The sequence below is a fragment of the Anguilla anguilla genome, chromosome 2 (assembly GCF_013347855.1).
Source record: "Anguilla anguilla isolate fAngAng1 chromosome 2, fAngAng1.pri, whole genome shotgun sequence".
Taxonomy (NCBI): Eukaryota; Metazoa; Chordata; class Actinopteri; order Anguilliformes; family Anguillidae; genus Anguilla; species Anguilla anguilla.
In genome coordinates, this window is record NC_049202.1 from 40,870,221 (window position 1) to 40,892,118 (window position 21,898).

Genomic DNA, 21,898 nt, shown 5'->3' on the forward strand with positions numbered 1-21,898 from the left:
TGTAAAAAAAAATAAAAAGTGCACGCAAATGGTCTGGACAGAAACAATGGCATGTCACGCAGGCACAGACATGGGTACACGTAGTACTGGCCTCAGGCAGTCAAGCATTGACACTCAACCTTTCTGCAGCCAAACCCACCAACCCCCAACAACACATTGCCAAAATAGTTGAGTGTGTGAGTTGTGGGATGGGCAGGTGGGCAGGAACTCTATTAAAAGCCCCTCTATCCCCCAGTATCAGTATAAAGTGACCTTCACTTCGTCTGCCGGTCACTGGAACTGTGCGTTGTAAGCTTCATCGCAGTCCCTCTTTCCCTTTCCCCTTTCTCACATCGAACAGTAGCTCTGTCTTCCTTCTTAAGGCCTGTGCATTAGCTTTCAACATTTCCTTTTCTAAATCCTCCTCTCCAACCCTCTCTAAAAAAACAGCACTTTGTTTGTCCCTTTGTCCTAATTATCTCCTCCCAAAGTCACTTTGTTGAATCATTTCCCCCCTTCCCCTGCCTTTGTCGTTACCGTCTCTGGGGACAAATGCTCATTTCACTAAATCTCTGTCAGACATTTGTTGTGCTTCCTCGATTTTGTTTTGACTTGTGAGTGGTTTTCACATGCATGTGAGCAAGACAATGAGACTGAATGAAATGTGGCTAAAACTAATGTGCGGGTGAAATTTGAGGAGGCTGGACACAGGGGACCAAAATATGCTCTACTCCATAAACCCATTCAACTGTGATGGGCTCTACCAAATGGCCTCTTCAATACACATTAAGTGTCTGTGCACAAACAAAATGATGTTGGTAGGTAATTACATCATGCCACAGTACATAGAACTGTAAGATATACATACACAGCAACTGTAAGTCTAGAATTTCTGTTGAGAAAGTCCTATGTATATACAGATGGGTGACAAATTAAAGGAAAAACCTGAATAAATGAGTGGAGAAACATAACAAATACAGCTTCTTGGAGAAAAACAGTCAAAATAAGCAAGCAAGATCGTTTAATTCAGCAAACATCAATCAGAAACATATATGAGATCCAACAAAATTTTAAGTAAACAGTTTAAGATGGAATGGCTTTTCTTCTGTGTTAATTTTGTTTCCTCCTGTAAGATCCATGGTTACGCAATTCATTTCATCTCCTCGGCCAGTGTGATCCATGCAAGCACACATCCTTGTAAGGTTAAAGCCAAAACAGAACATTGTCCTCCACACACTGTGCCCTTTACTCTCCAAAGGCAGAGATGACAACAGGAGGTCTCACACACATACACACACACACACACAAATTCGAATTTACATAACCATTTCTTAAATAAAATGACACCAGACAGTCGCCCTAGAGTTCCCTAGCAAGATCAAGTGTTGTTTCTCTATGTATTTCTGAAGTTTGTATTTGTATGTATTTCCACACTCATTCCTGATCTGTGTGAAAACAGTGAACAATATGAAAGTACAGCACGAGCAAATGACAAATAGTGAAGGCTGATATAAAAACAGAAAGTGAACAATCAGCAGCAGTAAAACAGCCTTCAGGATTTAAAGCCATAAAAACAGGTTCAGTAACAAAGTGAAAAAGTCTGCCTCTTCCGTTCACTGACCCTATATATTAATTTTGGTTGTTTTCCTTTGGAATCAACTCGAAGAAGAGGGAGGAGTCTCTGAAAGACAAAAGGTACAGTATTATGATTATCATAAATATGCAATTAGATGTAAGAAATTTTAGGGAGGGGGGAAATTATTGAGAATTGGTAACAGAAACTAAAGTAATTGTCAATTAAATGCTGCTCAAAATCTCAAATAGACAGCTTTAAATGTATAATACACATTTCCCTGTATGTTACAGGTGACCCATTCCTCAAAGAGACCTGGCTGGCAGTGGGAAAAAGTGACAGCATATAGCAGTACCTCTGAGTTTAGGTGGAGGACGTGTTGGCTTGCCCAGGTTGCTCTGATATAATGTCTCCACCACCCAAGCGAGGGCACTACAGCAATAATCCGTCTGTGAGTGAGAAAGAGAGAGAGAGAGAGAGAGAGAGAGAGAGAGAGAGAGAGAGAGAGAGAGAGAGAGAGAGGGAGAGAGAGGGAGAGAGAGGAGAGTGCAGTAGATTAACTGTAGCCACTGTACTCAGCTGACTGAGAGGACAGCTGCAGAATAAACTCAGGTTGAAGGGGAGAGAAGCTGCCCTTATACAAGCAAGCTGTGAATTTAATGTGTTGGGTTACTGTGGGCCCAGGTGGAATGAAGACCAGAGACCTTGAGTCCCATTGCAGGGCTCAAGTTGTGCTACTAACAGGCAGTAAAGGAAATAGGACTAATGACAGCTTACCTGTGATTCCAGTGCTCTCAATCGGCGATCATGGTCACGAATTTCAGCCATTTGTTTCAGCACATTGTCCACCCTGCGCACACAGCAGTACTCCATCATTCACTGTCTGTTAATGCGTGTCGTCACCTTATATACCTCATGCCTTGTACAACAGTGCACAAACAAATGGAAAAGGCAATCAAGCCCTAGCTAGGCCTGACAGCCACTAAACTGAGATGTGAAAGCAGGGCAGAGACAAGGTTGGAGGGAGACAGAGGTAGAGACATGGGTTTAGAGACACATTGGTGGAGAAAGAGGCAGAAGGAGGTGCAGGGAGACAGAGCCATAGTCACACACACATAGGGCCACAGAGGGGGAGAGAGACACACACATAGGGCCACAGAGGGGGAGAGAGACACACATATAGGGCCACAGAGGGGGAGAGACACACATAGGGCCACAGAGGGGGAGAGAGACACACATAGGGCCACAGAGGGGGAGAGAGACACACACATAGGGCCACAGAGGGGGAGAGAGACACACATATATAGGGCCACAGAGGGGGAGAGAGACACACATATATAGGGCCACAGAGGGGGAGAGAGACACACATATATAGGGCCACAGAAGCGGAGAGAGACACACATACAGGGCCACAGAGGGGGAGAGAGACACACACATAGGGCCACAGAGGGGGAGAGACACACACATAGGGCCACAGAGGGGGAGAGAGACACACACATAGGGCCACAGAGGGGGAGAGAGACACACATATATAGGGCCACAGAGGGGGAGAGAGACACACATACAGGGCCACAGAGGGGGAGAGAGACACACATATATAGGGCCACAGAAGCGGAGAGAGACACACATACAGGGCCACAGAGGGGGAGAGAGACACACACATAGGGCCACAGAGGGGGAGAGAGACACACACACATAGGGCCACAGAGGGGGAGAGAGACACACACATAGGGCCACAGAGGGGGAGAGAGACACACACATAGGGCCACAGAGGGGGAGAGAGACAGGTGGGGAGAGCGGAAAAGGCTACTTGGCAGATGTGCGCTTGAGTCTCTCTGTGTCGCTCCCTCGCTGCCTCTTGTTCAGTTCGGTCAGGAGGTTCTCTTTCTGAATGGCCTCCCATGTCATCAGCCTGTTGGCCCGCTTGTCTGTTAACTCCATCACTGGGTGGGTGGGGGGGAGAGACAGGTGCTAGTTAGTGAGGGACACTGTTTACTCAGATGGCCCTTCTCAAACAGCAGGGGAAGGGGAATCTTTAACAAAGCATCATTTTTCACCCCACAACATGCAACACGGTAAAAAAACATGTGGATGTAGCAAACCTGATGCACTCTGGGACCTGCTGTTTTTGAACCAGCCTACCGTAAATCATGAAGACATAGTCGCTCTCATTCAACTTCAGCCTCTGAAAATCCCCAGAGCACATCTTTGAAAGTGATGACGCTAAATGATTCTGGTCTTGCCGCTCAGTACATTCATGGCTTTGGCTGTAGCATTTAATGTGTGGCTTTTACTTTCAGCCTTCATTAAGACTGCTATTGTAAGTTTCTAATTCTGTTGTGGTTCTTTAATTCTTCAACTGATGGAAAAGCACACTGGACCTGTGGCATCTGATGAATGAACTGCAATTATGATGATTATCATTATTATTATTATCATGTAGCCATAGTAGTAGGTTAGTAATAACCATGTTGTTCATAAATATATAAATAATATATATAATGTCAATATGAATATATACTGCATGTATACTGTATTTTGACAACATGTTAATCAAAATAATGTTTGATGTTTTAATGTGAATCTTTCACTTATGAAATCGCATGGCAGAACTTAGCATCCCATTGCTTGCCACAAAGTTGTTTTAAACCATGAGCTTCTTCTGTCTCTCTAAACATTTCTTCATGATCTTCCACTTAATAAAAGGTTTACTGTAAAGGCAAGAGTTTTCCCATTATATATGAGTGATAAGCAACGATGAAAATGAAGGGTTTTTTTATTGAATAAGAAAGTACTTCAAATTATACTAAACATATATAAATTTGTGTATGTGTTGCAGAAATAAACAGTAAAATGTCCATTGTTAAATCAACTCTTACAGTGTATATATGGTCCTGGTCTGGCCCAATTAACCCTGGACATTTCACTGAGTACTACCCACAAAAAATGTAGGCTAAGGCTTCCATGTGGGCAGCTCTGTCACTCCTCTTAGGGGGAAAGGGCCCTCCATTTAAGCTGAAATTTGCAATGCAACACAAACTCAGCATGAAATGTATTAGCTTTATCCTGTTGCCATTATTCTCACCATTACACAAGAACAAACGCAGCAGAAACTTTCCCAGATGCAAACTTGCACAAACTCACAACTCCCACCAAACTCACTCGTATATACCTCGTATACTGCATATAGGTGGTAAGTACCACCTATATGCAAGCTAGAACAGCTAAATAACAGAACCATATGCCCACCCTTCCACCAGTTAATTATTCTTTTGTTTCAGCCACTGACACCATTGGACACAACTTTGTTACACTCACCGAAGTGGCGGACCTTGACAGAGGGGATCTTGCGGATTTTCCTCTTGATGATGAGATGGAGGTGGGATAGAATGATAAAGGGGGGAGCCAGGGAGGGGCGCATGTGGTAATCCACAATCAGGTTGTAACGCTGGAATTTCCAGTAGATGTCGCTGTTGTCTTGTACCTTGGAGAACGTGTAGCTGGTGTAAAAGGAAGGGAGGAGCCATGGGTCAGTACACCATTGTTGTCTGTCTTTAGGTTGGTTGCTTTTTATCTGATACCACAAAAGGCCAAATTAATTTCCCCACCAGACATAATTAAGTCGAAAAGAATTTAACAGAATGGAAACAGTACTAACCACATTCTATTCATGCTGAGGATACTACATAGATAAAATATTGAAGGTATATTAAACAGCAAGAGACACCCTTGCCATAGTGATAGAGGTGGGGATAGTGATGGGGAGAGAAGCAAAGAGCAAAAATAGAGGTCAAAAAAGGGAGGGAGGGAGAGGGAGGAAGAGAGAGAGAGGTAGACAGAGAGAGAGAGAGAGAGAGAGCGAGAGAGAGAGTATGTGAGAGAGAGAGAGAGAGAGAGAGAGAGATGTTAAAAGCCATACCTGAACATGGCAATGAGAAGGTTGAGAAGCAAGATGTTGGTGACCAGCAGGTAGACCACCAGCAGAATGATCACCAGCCAATTGGCATAAGTGTTGATACAAGGCTCAGCTCCAGCATCAATTAGCGTCACGTTGTCTGTGCAGGTCACCTCCCCAGCCTTGGCAGCTAAGGACAGAGGGACAAATAGTGAATGAAAGATTCAAAAAGAGGAAGAGCTCAACAGGGAAAGGTTAACACTTTTGATCTGTAACAAGTGTATAGTGCATATGATTATATGCAGTGCACACTTTGGAAAAAGGCCATATCTCTAAGAGGGATAGGTCAACTTTTGGAGAATTTGATGTTGTTTCATTTTTAGCCTATTCTTTGAATTTGCCCAGACAGTTTTTGTGTGCTATGAATAATATTATTGATAAATACAAAAGTTTCTGATGGCTTGCTGGCTTTACAGTGACTAATATAGGGGCATTCAGGGGTTTGTGGTCTGGAGCATGAAAATATCTGACAACGCAATTCAAGCAGTTCCAAATCTGCTTGTATAATGATGTTACACCTCTAGAGGTTTACCGGCCATTTTAAGTCTGCAGGTTGTCAGAAACTTCTGTTAAAAACCTGAAAAATATCCTTAATTTCACATTAAAAAACAGGTCTGGCCCCATTGAAAATTTACACTAAAACAGTAATAATATTTTTTAAAACCCAGAAAGTTAACTATCCTTTAAATATTTTGTGATTGCGGTATTTCTCAATTTTAGGCAGCAAACAGTATGGAATACATGCACTGCACTAACAAGCAGGGAATCAGACACTGTAGAATACCATCAAGGTCCTCAAGGGGGATCTGTCCGAAAATGTGCAGGTAAGGCCGGTAGAACACCCTGCGCAGGACCCAGTCTGGGCGAGAGTCATACGAGTACAGCAACGCCTGATTGGCCACTCCATATGCCAATAGCCACACCCCCAGGAAGAAAAGGAAGAAGAACACATCTTTGATCTGAGGGAGAAAAAGACAGAGGGAAAGGAGTGGTGAGTGCAACACAGTTGTGAAAAGAGAAAATAAATTCTCCTTTTAAAGCATAATATAAAAATAAAAATTAATTACATATTGGTTTTTGAGCCGGCATTTGCAAATTTGTTAAGCTAGGCATATTCCCTCCCAGCACTGTCAATTTTATTTATTTATTTATTTTTTTAGAAAATTGTAGCAGGGCAGTCTTTAAAAATAGATGGTTCTAAGTGTCCAAAGCTTCAAATGACTTCCAATGGCATGAAAAATATAAAATAAAATGTTTTAAAAAATTGTGATGTATTGTTTTTTTTTCTTCAGAATATAAAGAGCAGGCAGTGATGTCAAAATATTTCAAAGTTAACTTATCCTCCACCTGCTCTTAAACCACCCACCACTCTGACAGTTGATCTCACAGTTAATCTCTTTGACCAATATTCATTCCCTCCCTCTCATTCATTACCCCCTCTCTTTTTCTCTCTCTCTCTCTCACCATTTTCCCCAAAATAATAATCTTGGGGCCCATTCTCTTGTGAATGGCAAAAATGTGGATGAGTCTGAGGGTGAACACCATGTAATCCAGACAGAGCACGGCCCGGCCGATCTCGTAGGACCACTGGAACATTCTGGCAAGAGAAGGAAGGAAAGTGGAAAAACAGGTTGAGCGTTGCTTGGGCCTCACATTAGGCTCAGAGAGCAGACGGGTTGAGCCCACGCCCTTCATCTATACAAAAGCCACAATGTTCAACAGTCTGTAAACAGATCAAGTAGCGCAGTGCACAAAGAACCACTTTCTAGTAACTGTCACGCTCTTTCCTTCCCTGCCCCAACCATGACACTAGCCAGTTTGTCACATTCCATTATATCAGATAGGTCACCCTATAATGGAAGTTGGGCCAATCTGGCCAACAGTGTGAAACAACTTTTGTAGTACTTGAAGGAGAACACGGACAAACAGAAAGTGGTTGAGTAAGCTGGAATATGACGAGATTGAGAGATATGATGGAAGTCTCATTGGATAAATTACTGAAATGACTGCGCTCAACATCTCTCCGCTTGTCTGTACAGTATTTCACACAGGTACGCAGTGAGCTGAGTGGTGGGGCAGTCGGTCATTGATTACCTGCAGCACATGCCGACGATGAATAATACGATGGCTGTAAGGTCACACTTGTTCCACAGATCCTGAATGTACAGCCACATCCTCTGTAGCAATGGGCTGTTCCCCACAAAGAAGGTCTGTGAGAGCAGGTGGAGATATTTATGAACAGTATGTATAGATATATAGTGTCCTCCAAAATGATTCACACTCTAGACAGAGATACGCAAAACAAGACTGTGTAAAATAAGCAACGTGGGGGTGGCCCATAATACTGAAATCTAATTACAGAGGAGGCAGGTGGAAATGAGCCCACAGGTCACAGGTTCGATTCCCAGGTAAGACACTGCCGTTGTACCCTTGAACAAGGTACTGAACCTGCATTGCTTCAGTATATATCCAGCTGTATAAATGGATGGTATGTAAAAAGTCACTCTGGATAAGAGCATCTGCTAAATGCCTGTAATGTAATACCCCCCAGTCAACAATCTGGGTGTACAGTATGTAGGGCTGATTCATTCATTTCCGTACTGTACAAAACTGATGCATCTCAGTACTATAAAACAGTTATTCATCTCAGTACTGTCAACACTGATTCATTTCAGTACTGTACAACACTGATTCATTTCAGTACTGTACAACAGTTATTCATCTCAGTACTGTACAACAGTTATTCATCTCAGTACTGTACAACACTCTCAGATCTAAAAGACTGCTGTACAGTACCGAGCTGAATCAGCCCGACATACACCCATGTGAGATCAGTGAGGGGTCTGATGTCCCACTTCTAATTGAAATTGCATGGATTGATCCATTTGAACCATTGAACTAGTTGAAATGAAAGGGAGCAAAATTGTTCCTGTTGTCTCTGGTCACGTTGGACTTCAGAATTTACTTTGGCTGACTAGAGCCTTAAGCTGTACAAGAGCCATAATCAGGCGGGAGCAGAAGCAGGGTTTAGAGTAAACAGGGAAGGAGATACTGTACACCGTGAGTACAGCATGGACTTAAAGACTGTATAGTATCACAGTGTACAGTATCACCTTCCCTGTATACTAAATCCTGCTTCTGCTCCCTCCTGCCCTTGTACAGCTTAAGTCTCTGGTCAGCCAAAGTAAATTTTGAAGTCAAATGTGACCATGTTATACATATCTACACAGACCCAGTAGATCCTTCTGCAAAGAAAAAAAATCCAGGGACAACAGGAACAATTTTGCTCCCCTTAATTTTTTACTAGTCCAATAGGGTCGAGAGTCAGCCACTCTACAGACTGCACCACGTCACACACAACTGAACACTCTGGTAAGTATAGACATCCATCATTCATTGCCAGGTTTCCTCTCTTGTAACATGACATTATTTGAATTTTACAAAACCTCAAGGCTCAACATTAATAGGGTTGTACTGTGAGTTCTGACAATATGCATAATGCTGTGTTGACCCAGTCCATCGAAAAATGTAAAATGAAACAGTCCATGGTCCAAAACACCAACAGTAATACTGTATGGACAGCCTTCTTTCTCCATACCTGTCGGATTTCTTCGCAGACAATGGTGAAGACCCAGAAGTACAGCACAAACTCCATTGTGGAAGGACCTTCTGGAGGTGGTGGCTTGAAGTCAACCAATAGCACATAGGCAAACAGGAAGAGGAACAGGAAGTACATCAGCACATTTCCTAGAAAAGAAGTGACTGGTGCAGACCAGAACTGTCTCCATCGGGCTAGCAAAAATGGGCGCTTAGACTTCCGATGGATGTGTTCTAGAGAGGAAAGAGAATGAGAGAGTTATTTAAGAACATGTACAAAGGCTAATGATCACAATTAGCAAATAAGCAGTATTGTACTCTGGGATGGGCTAAATACCTTTAGTGTTCATGCTGACTGATGTAACACTACACTACATTACAAGGGAGAGGGTTATGTGAGGAGTAATGAGGGGAAAAAATAAAGATATGGATGAAAGACAGAAATAGATAGAAATAAAGAGGTAGAGAGAGAGAGAAAGAGTCAAGATTAACACTGCCAGAGAGAGAGTCCCACCTTTGTTCGGTCTTAGAGAATGAAATTCTGTGAATTCTTCAGGTTCGTCTTCACTGAGACTGGGGAGAGGGAGACACACATGCAAAGTGCATTGACTGTCTTGACATTTGATTTTCCCAGCTGAAAGGTAAGGGCAAATGCAGATGCTCACAGACACAGAAGCATTAGGAAAAATGAGCAGCAGGAGAACATTACGTTTGCTTGATGTCAGCGAAAGAGAAGATGGTCTCTCCATCCAGGCTATCCATCTCTTTGGCCGGAGGAACCTCCTCATGGTTTGTGTCCTCATCCAGCTTCCTGAGGGAGGGAGAGAGAAAGAAAAAAAATTTTCTTCACAGTTGACAGTCCTGATACGACAGGTCACTCACAGTGACGCTGAGACAAAGCAAGAGAGAGAGACAGTTGCTGACCTGTAGTTGATGAGTCTGGTATAGACAAGAAAAGGGCAAAAGAAAGTAAAGATGAGCTTCCACTTGTTTGTGTTTCTGTCCATATCTCCCCACCAGATCTCAGTCAGGAGAGACTATAACAAAAACAAAGTTCAAAATCCAACATCAGCTTTGGAAAAACATTGATAACATGAAGAAACTTCAAACAGACATGCATAATTTTTTACATTTTTTTATTAAGTGCTGACCACAGTTTGTCCTGATATATTTTATAAATGAAGTATATAAATATATATATCAAAGCATGGTAGATAAGTAAAGACTGACAAACAGACCTGCACTCCATCATGGCTGAAGAAGAGGCGGGCATCACCTGCTGTCGCCATCTGCAGAGCGGTAGCACCGCCCCAAACCATTGACTTCTTGATGAGTAGCGTAAAGGAGCGATTCTCACTGCTCCGATAGCACTGACTGAACACATCTAGAGAGGGGGGCAGAGGGAGACCTTAAAAATACAATACTATGTGCTATGTTGTGCCAAATCCACTGCAGTGTCACAGTCTTACAGTTGACACAACTGCATTAAAAATGTAATGGTTTTAAAAATAAATAAAAACACTTTAACAGATGATATTTCTGTGTATTCAACATTATAAGACACACATTTTATCCATGCTCCCTTCAGTCCATTTCCTTATGAAGCACAAATATAATGCAAAGCATTCCATCATAGACACCACGTCAATGCAATGTACATTGCAATTAATGAACATCAAGCACAAATATGACTGCAGTCTCTTGGTCAGTGGGCAAACTTTCCACTCCCTCACCATGTGCCAGGTTCTCAAACTTCTGTGCCAGCTCCTTCATGGACTGCTTGGTCTCATTCTCCGATTCCAGTTTTGAAAGTTCCCTCAGCATCTTACAGCCAGTGAGCGCGCTCAGCACAGACTCACCTACCTAAGAAAGAGAGAGATTCAAAAAGAGAGAGAGAGTGAGTAATGAGTGAGGGAAATGATTACAGGACATAATCCTCTGATTGAGTAATGAAGTCAGCTTGTCTAGCACATATCTATCTTGGGTTGACAGTGCTGTAAGTTACTGTATGCTACGGTATGATAATGCTCCTGCCACAGATGAACACCACACATTGGTGAATTACCATCTCCCAGAAGAAGATGGCCATCTCTCGGCGGTTCTGCAGGACAGCCCAGATGAACAGAGCAGCCCAGGGGTGGAGGCAGGACTTGCTGCGGTACAAACACGGGCCCTGAAGAACCATGTTCACTTTCTGAGAGACAAACAGAAATTTTAACCAGTAATCCCATGACAAACATTCACATCTAAAAGGTGAAGCAGTACATGAAGGAGTCTGCACACTACAAAAAACCTTCCACACAGAGGTCTTCAGTATCAGAAGTATATAATTATATTATTATGTTCACAATCTAAAATAAAAACTTCCTGAGTTCCATTCATCTTGCCCCTTCAAGTTCATTAGGAACAGGTTCCAGTCCAGCTCCAAACCACCAATCATAACCTCCCATTTTTGTCAGGGTGTACAGAGTAAATCCCAACACCTTTAAACCTTCATTTCTAAGCCAATGCTTGGCTGCCTGTAATACTTATTCTGCCACACCCCACAGAGCAATGCTTTCCCCTTACCCCAAATTACCCATGGCCAAAGAGGTTAACTCAAAGGCTCGGATACATTGCAGGTCCTGCTGCACTTTATCTATCCAGTGGCAACATCAGCAAAGTGATCCGACTGCAGTTTGACCCCTCAGCAGGTGCAGTCATGTTAATGGGTAGTGTTACAGTACCTTGAGTGACTTTCTTGTGGGAGCAACATCATCCAGTTGCAAGGGACCAAAGTAGAACGGCAGACAAACATCTCCCAAGATCTCCCACAATACTCTTGAAACCTGGGAGAGGAGGAAGAGGGATGCAACTATTAGCATCCGAGAGGGAATATCTAAGGTAGCTTACAGTACACATGCACTGTTCCTCTGTCTAAAATGTGAGCAGCTATCATCTACAACAGGGCTACGAAACCCAAGTTATCAAAGGCCACAATCTAGCAAGTTTTCATGTGCTTCTACTTTCGAAACTCAAAAAATGTCTTCCATTTCAAAGCTACCTGAGAAAAATGCCCAAACGGATTTAATGCCCCTCCGGGACCAAGGTAAAGTATCCCTCATCTACACGGTCCTAAATTATTTATTATTATTTACAAAATTGCAGCATACTACTCAGGTCTAAAAACTCTTTTCCCTTTGTATTTATTTTACACAGAATTGACCTGGTAATAGGTTTACATCCCTGTGCATTAGTACACTACTTTTCTTAGGTCTCACCTCGTACAAACTGAACCGTTCTTTAATGAGTCCAGACTGGGGGTTCTCGCCGGATGCGATATCGTCCTCTGTATTGAGGGAGGGCGCCGACCCCGCGCTGACCCGCCGCTCGCTCAGACGGCGGTGCAGCAGCATGTAGGCCAGGGAGCTGTCCGACACAGAACTGTACAGGCTCTCCAGCCGCTCGTACGTCAGGTAGTCCAGGATGTTGAAGCCGTTCTCGGTGAAGAGCCGCACAAACTGGGGCTTGTTGTTCACCAAGGCGTCTGTCATGGAGTCCTCCAAGTCAGTGTACTGATCGGGGAGGGAGGTCAGTAAACAGATCGTGAGTAACGCTGCCTGTAAACACTTAGTGACTGATTGACTAGAGTGCAGTCAAGCTGCTGATGGATAATGTCCTGGGGGAAATGCGTTGTGAAGGAGAAGGAAATAAAGTTTATATTACATTACATTAAATAAAAAACAATCCACTGCATTTGCCTTGTGGCAAACACCAAGTGCAAATAACATAAAAAACAGAGAACAGAGAACAACTGATTATTGGCCTAGTCCTTCAGTTAATTATAATACAGAACATTTTCTTATACATGGAGACAGAAGAGATGCTCCTATATGGACTATGTAGAGCCAAGACTACTCTGATCAATGTAATCTACAGAGTAAATGATGTCCAGTATGGGGACAGTGCATTACTGAATGCTGAGAGATTCACACAGAATTATGTTTGGAGGAGATTCATCTCACCTTCCACTGAATATTCCCATTGAAGAGCTCGCTCTTGGCAATGTCCACTCGGTTCCAGGCCACAGCGAGTTTCAGCTCCTCTGTGTAAGGGCTTTTGTCATTTGCATCCCGCTGTTTACTCGCTGCAAAATAGACAAAGAATGAAATTGGTGAAATGGCCATTACCGGCTTTGCAAATCGCTGCCTTTTTAATCCACCACTTTTCATGAAAGAAAAGGGGCATATTTGCTTTGGTGTCAGTTATCTCTCAGCAGTTACAGCAGGTGAACCAAAAACAAGGAAGAAATAGATGTTTACCTCGGACTAGAGCTTTAAGCAGTACGGTGTCAAAATCATCCGGTCCCTCCTGCTCACCATGATAGATGGTGATCAGCTCCCTATTCTGACATATATTCAGCCCCTGAGAATGAGGCGTGAGAAAGAATAATTATAAAAAGTTGATAAAAGGATTCATGAGATTCATATTTAGGCAGAATGGAAGAAAGCTGGCCACACCCTTACCTCACATCTACCACCTAACTGAGATGAAAATGTCCTCATAAAGACCCTGTGCAATCTTTCTTAGGGGCAAACCCAGATATGTTATAGTGACAAATAAACTTTGTTTAGCTCCAAAGCAGTGTATACAGTGACATTATAGCTCCAGAGGCTATACATATTACCAGATTCATTTTATAGTGTTTGTTCACAATTATAAACATGAAAATCTAGTTTCTATATGGTACCAATGCTTTTTCTCAGTTCAAAAGCAGAACAAGCTCTCCACTCCCATTGTCAGATGCAAGGTTTATATCCAGATACCTAGCCATGGAGTAGTCTACCACCAAGTAGATGTTCTATGCCTAGCATAGCAAGCTACTTACAAATTAAAATGAAGTTACGATTATGTCCAACTACAAAACAGAAGAGTTTCAGCTACATTTCCAAACCTTATTTATTCAAAACCAAATTTACAGATGATCACGTCCAACAGAAAAGAACCTCAGAGGTTGAAGAGGGAAGGTAAACTACCCTTTAAGTTGTACTGCACATAACCTCGCCCACTCATATCTGTGCAAGCTCAATTTACAGACAGATGTGTGAAAAAAAGAACTAGCTAGACATCCCATGTCCTGGAGAAGAGACCAGCACCTGTTTGACGATTTTGATTGCAAAAAAATGTTACATTTGGTCTTTGAAATTTGGTCTGTCACACTCTGCTTTCCGAAGAACACAAGACTTATCTGCCCCCCGCCCTTACCATTTCAGTCAGTTTCTCAATCTTTTTTTCTTTCTCAGAGGGAAAGTGCTTCTTCACTCTCTGTCTAACTTGCTCCCTCAGGTCAAGATTGGGGTCCTCCCCTTCTCCTTCAACTGCAGCCGAGACAGAGGGTGCAGAGAAGAGGTCATCCACAATCTCAGAGATGAGGTCAGCTGCACCCCCTGACCCTTCCAGGACGAGCCAGGGCGTCAAGTTCCGAAGAGAACTCTCCACTTGCTGAAAATAACCAAGGGTTTGGCATTAATAGGTGTCGGCTGGGATAAAAGCAACATTGTAAGCAACAAATGACAATATTATTCATTGCTATGATCACTGCTTGCACTATTCACAACCCCACCTTTAGCATGGATGCCTCTCCGGCTATCAGCATACACAGGACAGGAATCTCAATGTTTCCGCTGCCTGGAGGAGAACAAAACGGATACAGATGGACATACCATTTTGCAATTACCCTTGCATAAAACCTGATAAAGGTTAGACCAGCAGACAAACTTGACAGGCTGAGATGACTTCACAACCCACTGAACACATAAAGATGAGTTCAAGTTTATCTATGAAATAACAATAAGCTAAATTTTCTGATATAAGTCATATTGCTGCAATAATATTAATTAATGCTGCTACAGAGAAAGCTATGGAATTACAGTAAAATGCACAGTGTTTTAGAATTGACTTCGCAGCTATAAATCAGTAGCGCAAATTGATGCTTTTAACACATAACTTATAACTAAAAAAATGATGAGACAGAAAACATAAGGAAGTCTGAATTGCATGCTTATCTCCTGAAAAAGGAGTGCAGGTTTTTATTAATGTTAGACACTGCCACACTTAACAACATAACCAGATGACAGATTTTAGCTTAGACTCTGATTGAAGGGGACAGTGACCTAAGAAGACTGAAAAACATGTAACACCGTATCTCCATGACTAGTCAACAAACAGGTTATTCAGCCTTCTCCTCAGTAGGTACAAAAAGACCAGTACAAAAGATACAAAAAACATGACGGTACACAGAAATACACAACCTCCAGATAGCACCATCAGTGGCAAATTGAGCTAATTTCAATATTTTTTCTCCCCCTCCCCCTTGCTTTCGTCCCTTCTTACTACATGCGCCCAGCTATTCTCTCACCCCAGATGCCCGTCTTCTGGTTGGAGATGTACTCCTCCAGACGGGCCCTGAAGCCGGCTTCCACCCCCCTGCGCCCCACGCTGCCGTCGTCCACCAGCAGAAAGGCCTGGCAGTTGTTGTCCAGGCAGCAGGTGTCGCTCGAAGTGTTCTGCACATAGTATCTGGCAGGGAAGCTGCCCTGAAAGACAGCGAAGACAGCGACCTAACATTAGAAACACAAGCAAGGCGGTATGTGGCTGCGGGCTTTTCATTATTGCACATGGCATGCGTTTGTAGGATGGCATCCTTGGCGCTAACGCTACCTGCGGGTTGACCAGTTGCTGTCTGTTTTGCACCAGGCTCCAGGGTGTGATGCCCAGGGTGATGACCTTGGTTTGGGTCAGTGAGGGGGCAGCGGTGCCATGGTCTCTGACCGCCTCGCCCACACACCTCCCCACCCCCTCTCGCAACCCTCCTGTCAATATCCATGCGCCTGAAAGAAAAACAGAGCATGTGTGTGTAAGTGAGAGAAAGAGAGGTATGGAAAGAAAGGCATTGGTTCAGCTATAATGCATTAATTGAGTTCTCTGGTATCTTGCTAAATTTTGAGTTGACATGGGTGTGGGGGGTTGACTTTTTTCTTTATTACAATGAAAAGTACAGAACAGCTACCATGTTCTTAAATTCTGTGTAATCCATGTAAACCATGCTTTTTTGTAAAAATAGAAAAAAAAACTAAATTAAGCAAAAAAAATAAAAAGGAACAATGCACTGACATAAATGCACTGCTTGGCAAGCCTCTAAAGAGCCTTGAATAAGAACGGAATTTACGCAAATGATTTGGGCTTTCCAGATGCAGGAAGGCCCGTGCAAGTGGCCGCTGTGATTGATGTGGTACTGTGGAGCCCACGTCTCTGAATGCCCTTGTCCTTGTGACGGGAATTCCTCTGGTTGAGCCAGGCTTTCAGAGGAAGCCTCTATTGTGATCGCATTTAGCAGCATACCCTAAGGGGCAGCGCTCTCCCTTCATGTGCCATTCGAAAAAGAGACGGCAATTGTTTACAAGATGTCCTTGCTGACACCACTGCCCCATTCCTTCTGGCCTCGGGGTGTAAAATGACTCCACTACGATGTAACATGGACAGCTGACAGACAACGGCATGTGTCCCATGTGTGACTGAAAATGAGAGAACACAAAGGAAGAAGAAAGGGTGGGGGACTCACCAGTACTCTGCGCAGCCTTAACCAGGCCCTGTCTGAGCACCTCTCGAACCCAGGGCTTCACCTTCACCTTGCCCTGTCCGCCCACCACTGACACCACCAAGTTAGGCTGAGGTATTCCCCAGTGAACGGTCATCAGTGTGTACACGATTTTTGGGGCGGTGTCGCAGGACAAGCGCAGGAACTGGGAGTAGCGGGGGAGAGAGAACGTCACATACAGACCACACCGGACATTGGCACATTGGTGCTAAGAGCAAGATGGTACGGTACATGGACACTGGCCGACCAGACCCTTCAGCACCTGACCACTGACTGAGGTGTTTCTAACTCAAACACAATCCCAAGCTGCGACCTGTGTGATTGACTGACCAAGACATCGGAATAAACAGCAAGGTTACTTGACGAAGCTCAAGTAACCTCTGAGTCTGAGACTTCAGAGTAGTTTGAGTCTATTTTCACTGTAACACTGCGGGATGCTGGACCATTGGAGAGCCTAAAGCCCAGAGCAAACTTTTTAAGTCACTCAGCGAATCAGAAACGTCTTGTATCAAAGGCATTTGCAAGATGCCACACCCTGTCAAAGCTTTATTGAGAGTACCCCTCTTGAAGTGCTTGCAGCTTTCATGTGTTTGCATATATGGCTCCAAATGTTTCCTAAAAAATATACAGGAATCATTGTGTAGCCAGCGAGAGTTCCTGTAAGTTCTAATTAAATTCAGTTATCTGAATTGTTAAAATCAAAACTCCAGAAAGAACTCAGTGCAAGTGAACTCAGCGCATTTTTAAAATTCTAATACAACACTAAGGAGTGTTTTAAAAAACAATGTTCAAAAAAATTGTACATGTACTGGGTGAACAAAACACCTATTGGCAGCGACTTAACACATTGTAAATGTAACAATGTTCCAATTTTTTCAGTTGCACATTTGTTATCACTGCTGTCAGAAATTGAGAAAAGGCAGTTCAACACAGAATAGGCACCAGTGAGAGAAAAGAGCAAGGGGTCTTGAGATCAGGGCAACAAAAGGAAGAAGGAAGAAGATGAAAGGGTAAAAACAATTAATTACAAATGCAACCAAGGGGTAACGTTACGATTGACTGGATGAATGAGCGAGCGACTCATAGTCAGAACTAAGTAAAAGGAGCACCCACGTGACTGTGTCTCTTCCCTGCGCCAGCAAACTCCAGTTCCCCAAAGGCGTCGGTCGGGTACTCAGACGAGTGCTGGGCGCTGTCCCACTGGCTCACGATGGCTGTGCTGAAATAATCCCCCGTGGCCACTGACGTATGCGTCTCCCGTGCCCCCCCACACTGACACAGAGCTCCATTGCTGAGGGGGGAGGCGAAGGAGAGATTATATATATGCATGAACAGATTCAACTCCACAGTCGTGTAAACACTGTTATATGGAGACAAAAAAAAGGATGGTGCCTACCTCGACGAATCTTCAACAAAAGTTGTACACACTCTCTTCTTAATGATCTTGCAGATCCAGCTCTACAATGATAAAATAACTTTAGATTTTGTTCACTGAAACAAGTTTGTTCAGCTGGATACCAGTATCTAGATCACAAAGCTCCGTAAACCAATTAGACAACCGTTGATGGCACAGGAGTGGCCATTTCTAGGAACTAAATACCATTCTGTACAAGACAGCCCAGGGCAGACAGACAAGTCCATTCCTGCATCTGCCCTGAAAATAACTGCGGTAAACAAAATCACTACACCCAAAAATTTTAATGTCAAACTTTGTTGAATCACACTACATACTGCCAAAGAACACAGAGAAAACATACAATAGCGGTCTTCAAATTCAGTACAAATAAAGCTCAATTCAACAATTTCATTTAAAAGCCAAATCACATTGTTGTGTTTGAAACTCTGCCTCATTTCATCCTTTAATGTTGAATGATAGATATAACTATTGTAGTGGGAAGTTAACAGGATCCAGTTTGCTAACATTTTCTATGTAGAATCTTGTTGGGCGTCGCTGTGGCCACATAGGGATTAGAAAAACAAGAAAGCCATTAAATTAACATGATTTGTACAACAGGGTGGGTGATAGTATTCAAATTTTTGAAGGAGTAAATTAAATCAGAATATGCAATGTCATTGTAATTATATGCACATTCACTTTACCAAATCTGCAGTTTAACACAGCATTTGTTTGGGTAAACAGAGCTATTCAACATATCAAAGATGTTTATTGGAAAGAGTTGGAAAGTTCAATGCTTGGCCAAACATTAAACAACATCTCAGAATTTGAGGTAATCACATTTATTTTTGCTTGTACAACAATGACTGGGGACAACCACAAACTAAATCAACCACATACTTTCCAAATTTAATTGTATTCTCAGTGGGAGGTCAGAAGATAAATATTACAGATGCCTGCCTCTGTGAAGAGAGATCTGGTGCTCTAATTTGTGTGTCCTTGGCATACACATTGATTGTTACTGCCATTACAATTTCTCCAGGTAAATGTGGATGTTTTTTTTTTTTTTTTTTGCCTATTTTATTGTATCGATGAATAAAATGAAAACAGCACATAATTGTTGCCGGGGAAAAAAAATCTTTAATTTTCATTGATATAAAACAATAGGGGGTTTAGCAGCCTTCAGTTTTGAGCTATTTTATTTGAGACAAAGTTTCAAACACAGAACTGGAACATGGAAATGTTCCACCGTCATGAAATAAGTGCCTCAAGAAAATAGTAGATACCCAACAGAGGACCTCTCTATGCCTTTTCAGCTTGATCCTGAGAGTAGTTTTTGTACTGCGCTAAGAACTGAGAGAGTGTGTGCTGTAGGAAGCTGTAATTTCCCACTGTCCAGTTATTGCTAGTTATTACTGTATCTTTTTTTAGAATTTCAAGACTCCAGTCTGCTTGAATCATAAGTTAGCCCTTTGGCTAGTTGCTACTGAATAACAAAGGTAGGGGGCTAGTTAGAATCTAACTGCTTTGGTGAGAAATATGCAAGGTAGTTAAGATTGGTTGATGAACTTATCACACATTTTACATGTTTTGATTCAGTGAAAGGTGAGAGAGCAGTCTGTTGATATATGATAAGTAAACCTAGGTATCTATCTAAACCTAAAACTTTCCAAAAAAAAGTCCTGTAAAACATAGCTAACCTAGCTAACCTAAACAAAGGTTTAGGATTGGCCACTCATTACGTAAGTGCATCAGAGCTAGTTACATATTTAGGGCTATTATTCTTTGATCCAGCACCCCCGCGACCCTGACCAGGATAAGCAGGTATAGATATGGATGGATGTTCAGAGTGCTAGTTTTGTTGTAGCAAAAAATAGGGATGATTTACCATCCTAATGCCATATTATTTTACAAAGAACAAATATTTCATAGTCATTTAAGGACTTCTAATCATTCAGCTCATGTAGGCACTACTGTTGTTCCGCACAGGCAAATGATTCATTTTCAAAGAAGTGGGATTTCTTTGTTTTTAATTTCCCTGATGAAAATTCAAGCCAAGACCAGCTGGTTGTTGCTGGTCTAATCTAGTCTAAAATGTCCTGTGGCTGGTCAAAGCTGGTTAAACTGGTGGCTAAACTGGCATATTCGCTGACTATAGGCTGATGAACAGCTGATTAAACTGGTTGACCAGCTAAAACCAGCAAGAAGTATTGAAAACACAGTTAAACCAGCTTGATCAGCTTAAATTGGTTTAAACTGTAATTTTTGGCAGGGTTATCAAGAGACTGAGGTTGAAATAAAAGCCAGCATACACAGTAAGTAAGGCCCAGGACCAATTTTGGGAGCATCTCAGTTATCAGGCTTTAGGCTTTCTATTTCCAAGATTAAATTTAGTTTTTCTCTATATGGACTCTTATAATAAGTAGGTATACTGCTTTTTAGATAAGCCAAAATTAAGCGTACAATATATGATTACGATTCGGGAGGGGGGGGGAGAGAAACACATTGCTTCAAAGCTGTTGCAGACGATATTAAGTTATTATAGTCGCCTAAACCGGTTTCAGTTTGGGATGGAATAAAAGTGGACTGACGTCACGGCTATCTTGGCAACAATCACTACCTCTGGCGTGGTTTCAATCCGAAGTTAAAACGTAAAATACAGCAACAGAACTGTTCGCAACCAGCAAGGGTGGTTAAGAAGAGATCAAGGAAAAATCTAAACTATACTGTAGGCGAAACTACGACACATCCAACTAAAACGTGGACACTTCCACAATCCGGATATTAGGCTAACCTACTTCCAAAGTTAAATAGGCATTTTCCGCATTACTATTAGTGAACTTCAAGAAACAGTGTTTCTTCCCCTCAGAATATTTTAGACGCAATAGATTAACAGCGCGAAAATCAAGTTGCCATGCACTTTACTTATGTATGTATAAAAATGTGTTCTCTTTTCTAGCTCGCAGTGATGCAAATGTTTTTAGCCAAAAATGCGTGTACGTTACTGCGTAGGAAAATCTAATTCAGAGCCTAAAGTTACCTGATCCTTCTCCGGTTTCCCCGTTCCTCCTCCCTCCTCTTTATTGGTGTCTTTCATCGCTCCAGGTCCCCTACCATGAGGTAGAGCAGGCTACTGTAGGGTACCTCTGGTGCAGCAAGAGCAATATGATTGATCGTCACCATAAAGGTGAACTAAGGGAAGCCCGTGATAAAATGGGATGTGGCTCCAATTCGGGAAGTAGCTTCACTTCAAGGAACAACCCGCCCTGTAGTCACAGACATCTACCTTGACGATTAAAGTAGTTACCTAGGCTACATGTAGCCTGGCGTGCCGAGGGTGTGGTTTCAAACATAGAATTAAAAGGAAGATAAAAATAACCCGTGAAAAGCATTCCTAATAGAACTCAAAATACCCGTCAGATTTAGTGCTTAAATACTTCGATATTTGACACACTGACATACAAGCTGCATTTTAAACAATATCGGGGTGATCCAGGTTGACTGTCAAAAAGTATATATTCGTCCGAAGATCGCAAATCATTAGAATGTTCTTAACATTCTGATGCTGATCAACAGTCACTTCTGGTAATTGAAAGCAATGAAATCCTACAACATTGACTTAGAATACTGGTGCGGGGGGAGGGGACCATTCCAAAAAAAACCTACTATTTAAAAAAAAAAAACAAAGTTAAAAAAAAAAGTAAGTTATAGGCCTGTTCGCCACATTGTTTTCTTTCTGGACAGGATTTATTCCTAAAATGA

The 21,898-nt window shown here is 42.4% G+C and overlaps 1 protein-coding gene across 1 annotated transcript; it reads right to left on the minus strand.

The window, feature by feature from the left end:
* Positions 1-977: 977 nt before the first annotated feature.
* Positions 978-21,449, minus strand: LOC118221647 (transient receptor potential cation channel subfamily M member 4-like). The gene is made up of 28 exons (XM_035406902.1): positions 21,177-21,449; positions 18,137-18,198; positions 17,854-18,031; positions 16,705-16,885; positions 15,804-15,973; positions 15,502-15,679; positions 14,707-14,771; positions 14,349-14,585; positions 13,406-13,508; positions 13,109-13,230; positions 12,365-12,658; positions 11,831-11,932; positions 11,170-11,298; positions 10,838-10,967; positions 10,343-10,488; positions 10,029-10,141; positions 9,814-9,915; positions 9,619-9,677; positions 9,106-9,338; positions 7,602-7,717; positions 6,972-7,104; positions 6,292-6,466; positions 5,472-5,637; positions 4,871-5,052; positions 3,363-3,495; positions 2,330-2,402; positions 1,908-2,001; positions 978-1,660 (listed from the first exon to the last, which is right to left on the minus strand). The coding sequence occupies exons 1-28, from the start codon at positions 21,231-21,233 to the stop codon at positions 1,635-1,637; spliced, it is 3,759 nt and encodes a 1,252-aa protein (XP_035262793.1). The 5' UTR covers positions 21,234-21,449; the 3' UTR covers positions 978-1,634.
* Between the last annotated feature and the right edge of the window lie 449 nt (positions 21,450-21,898).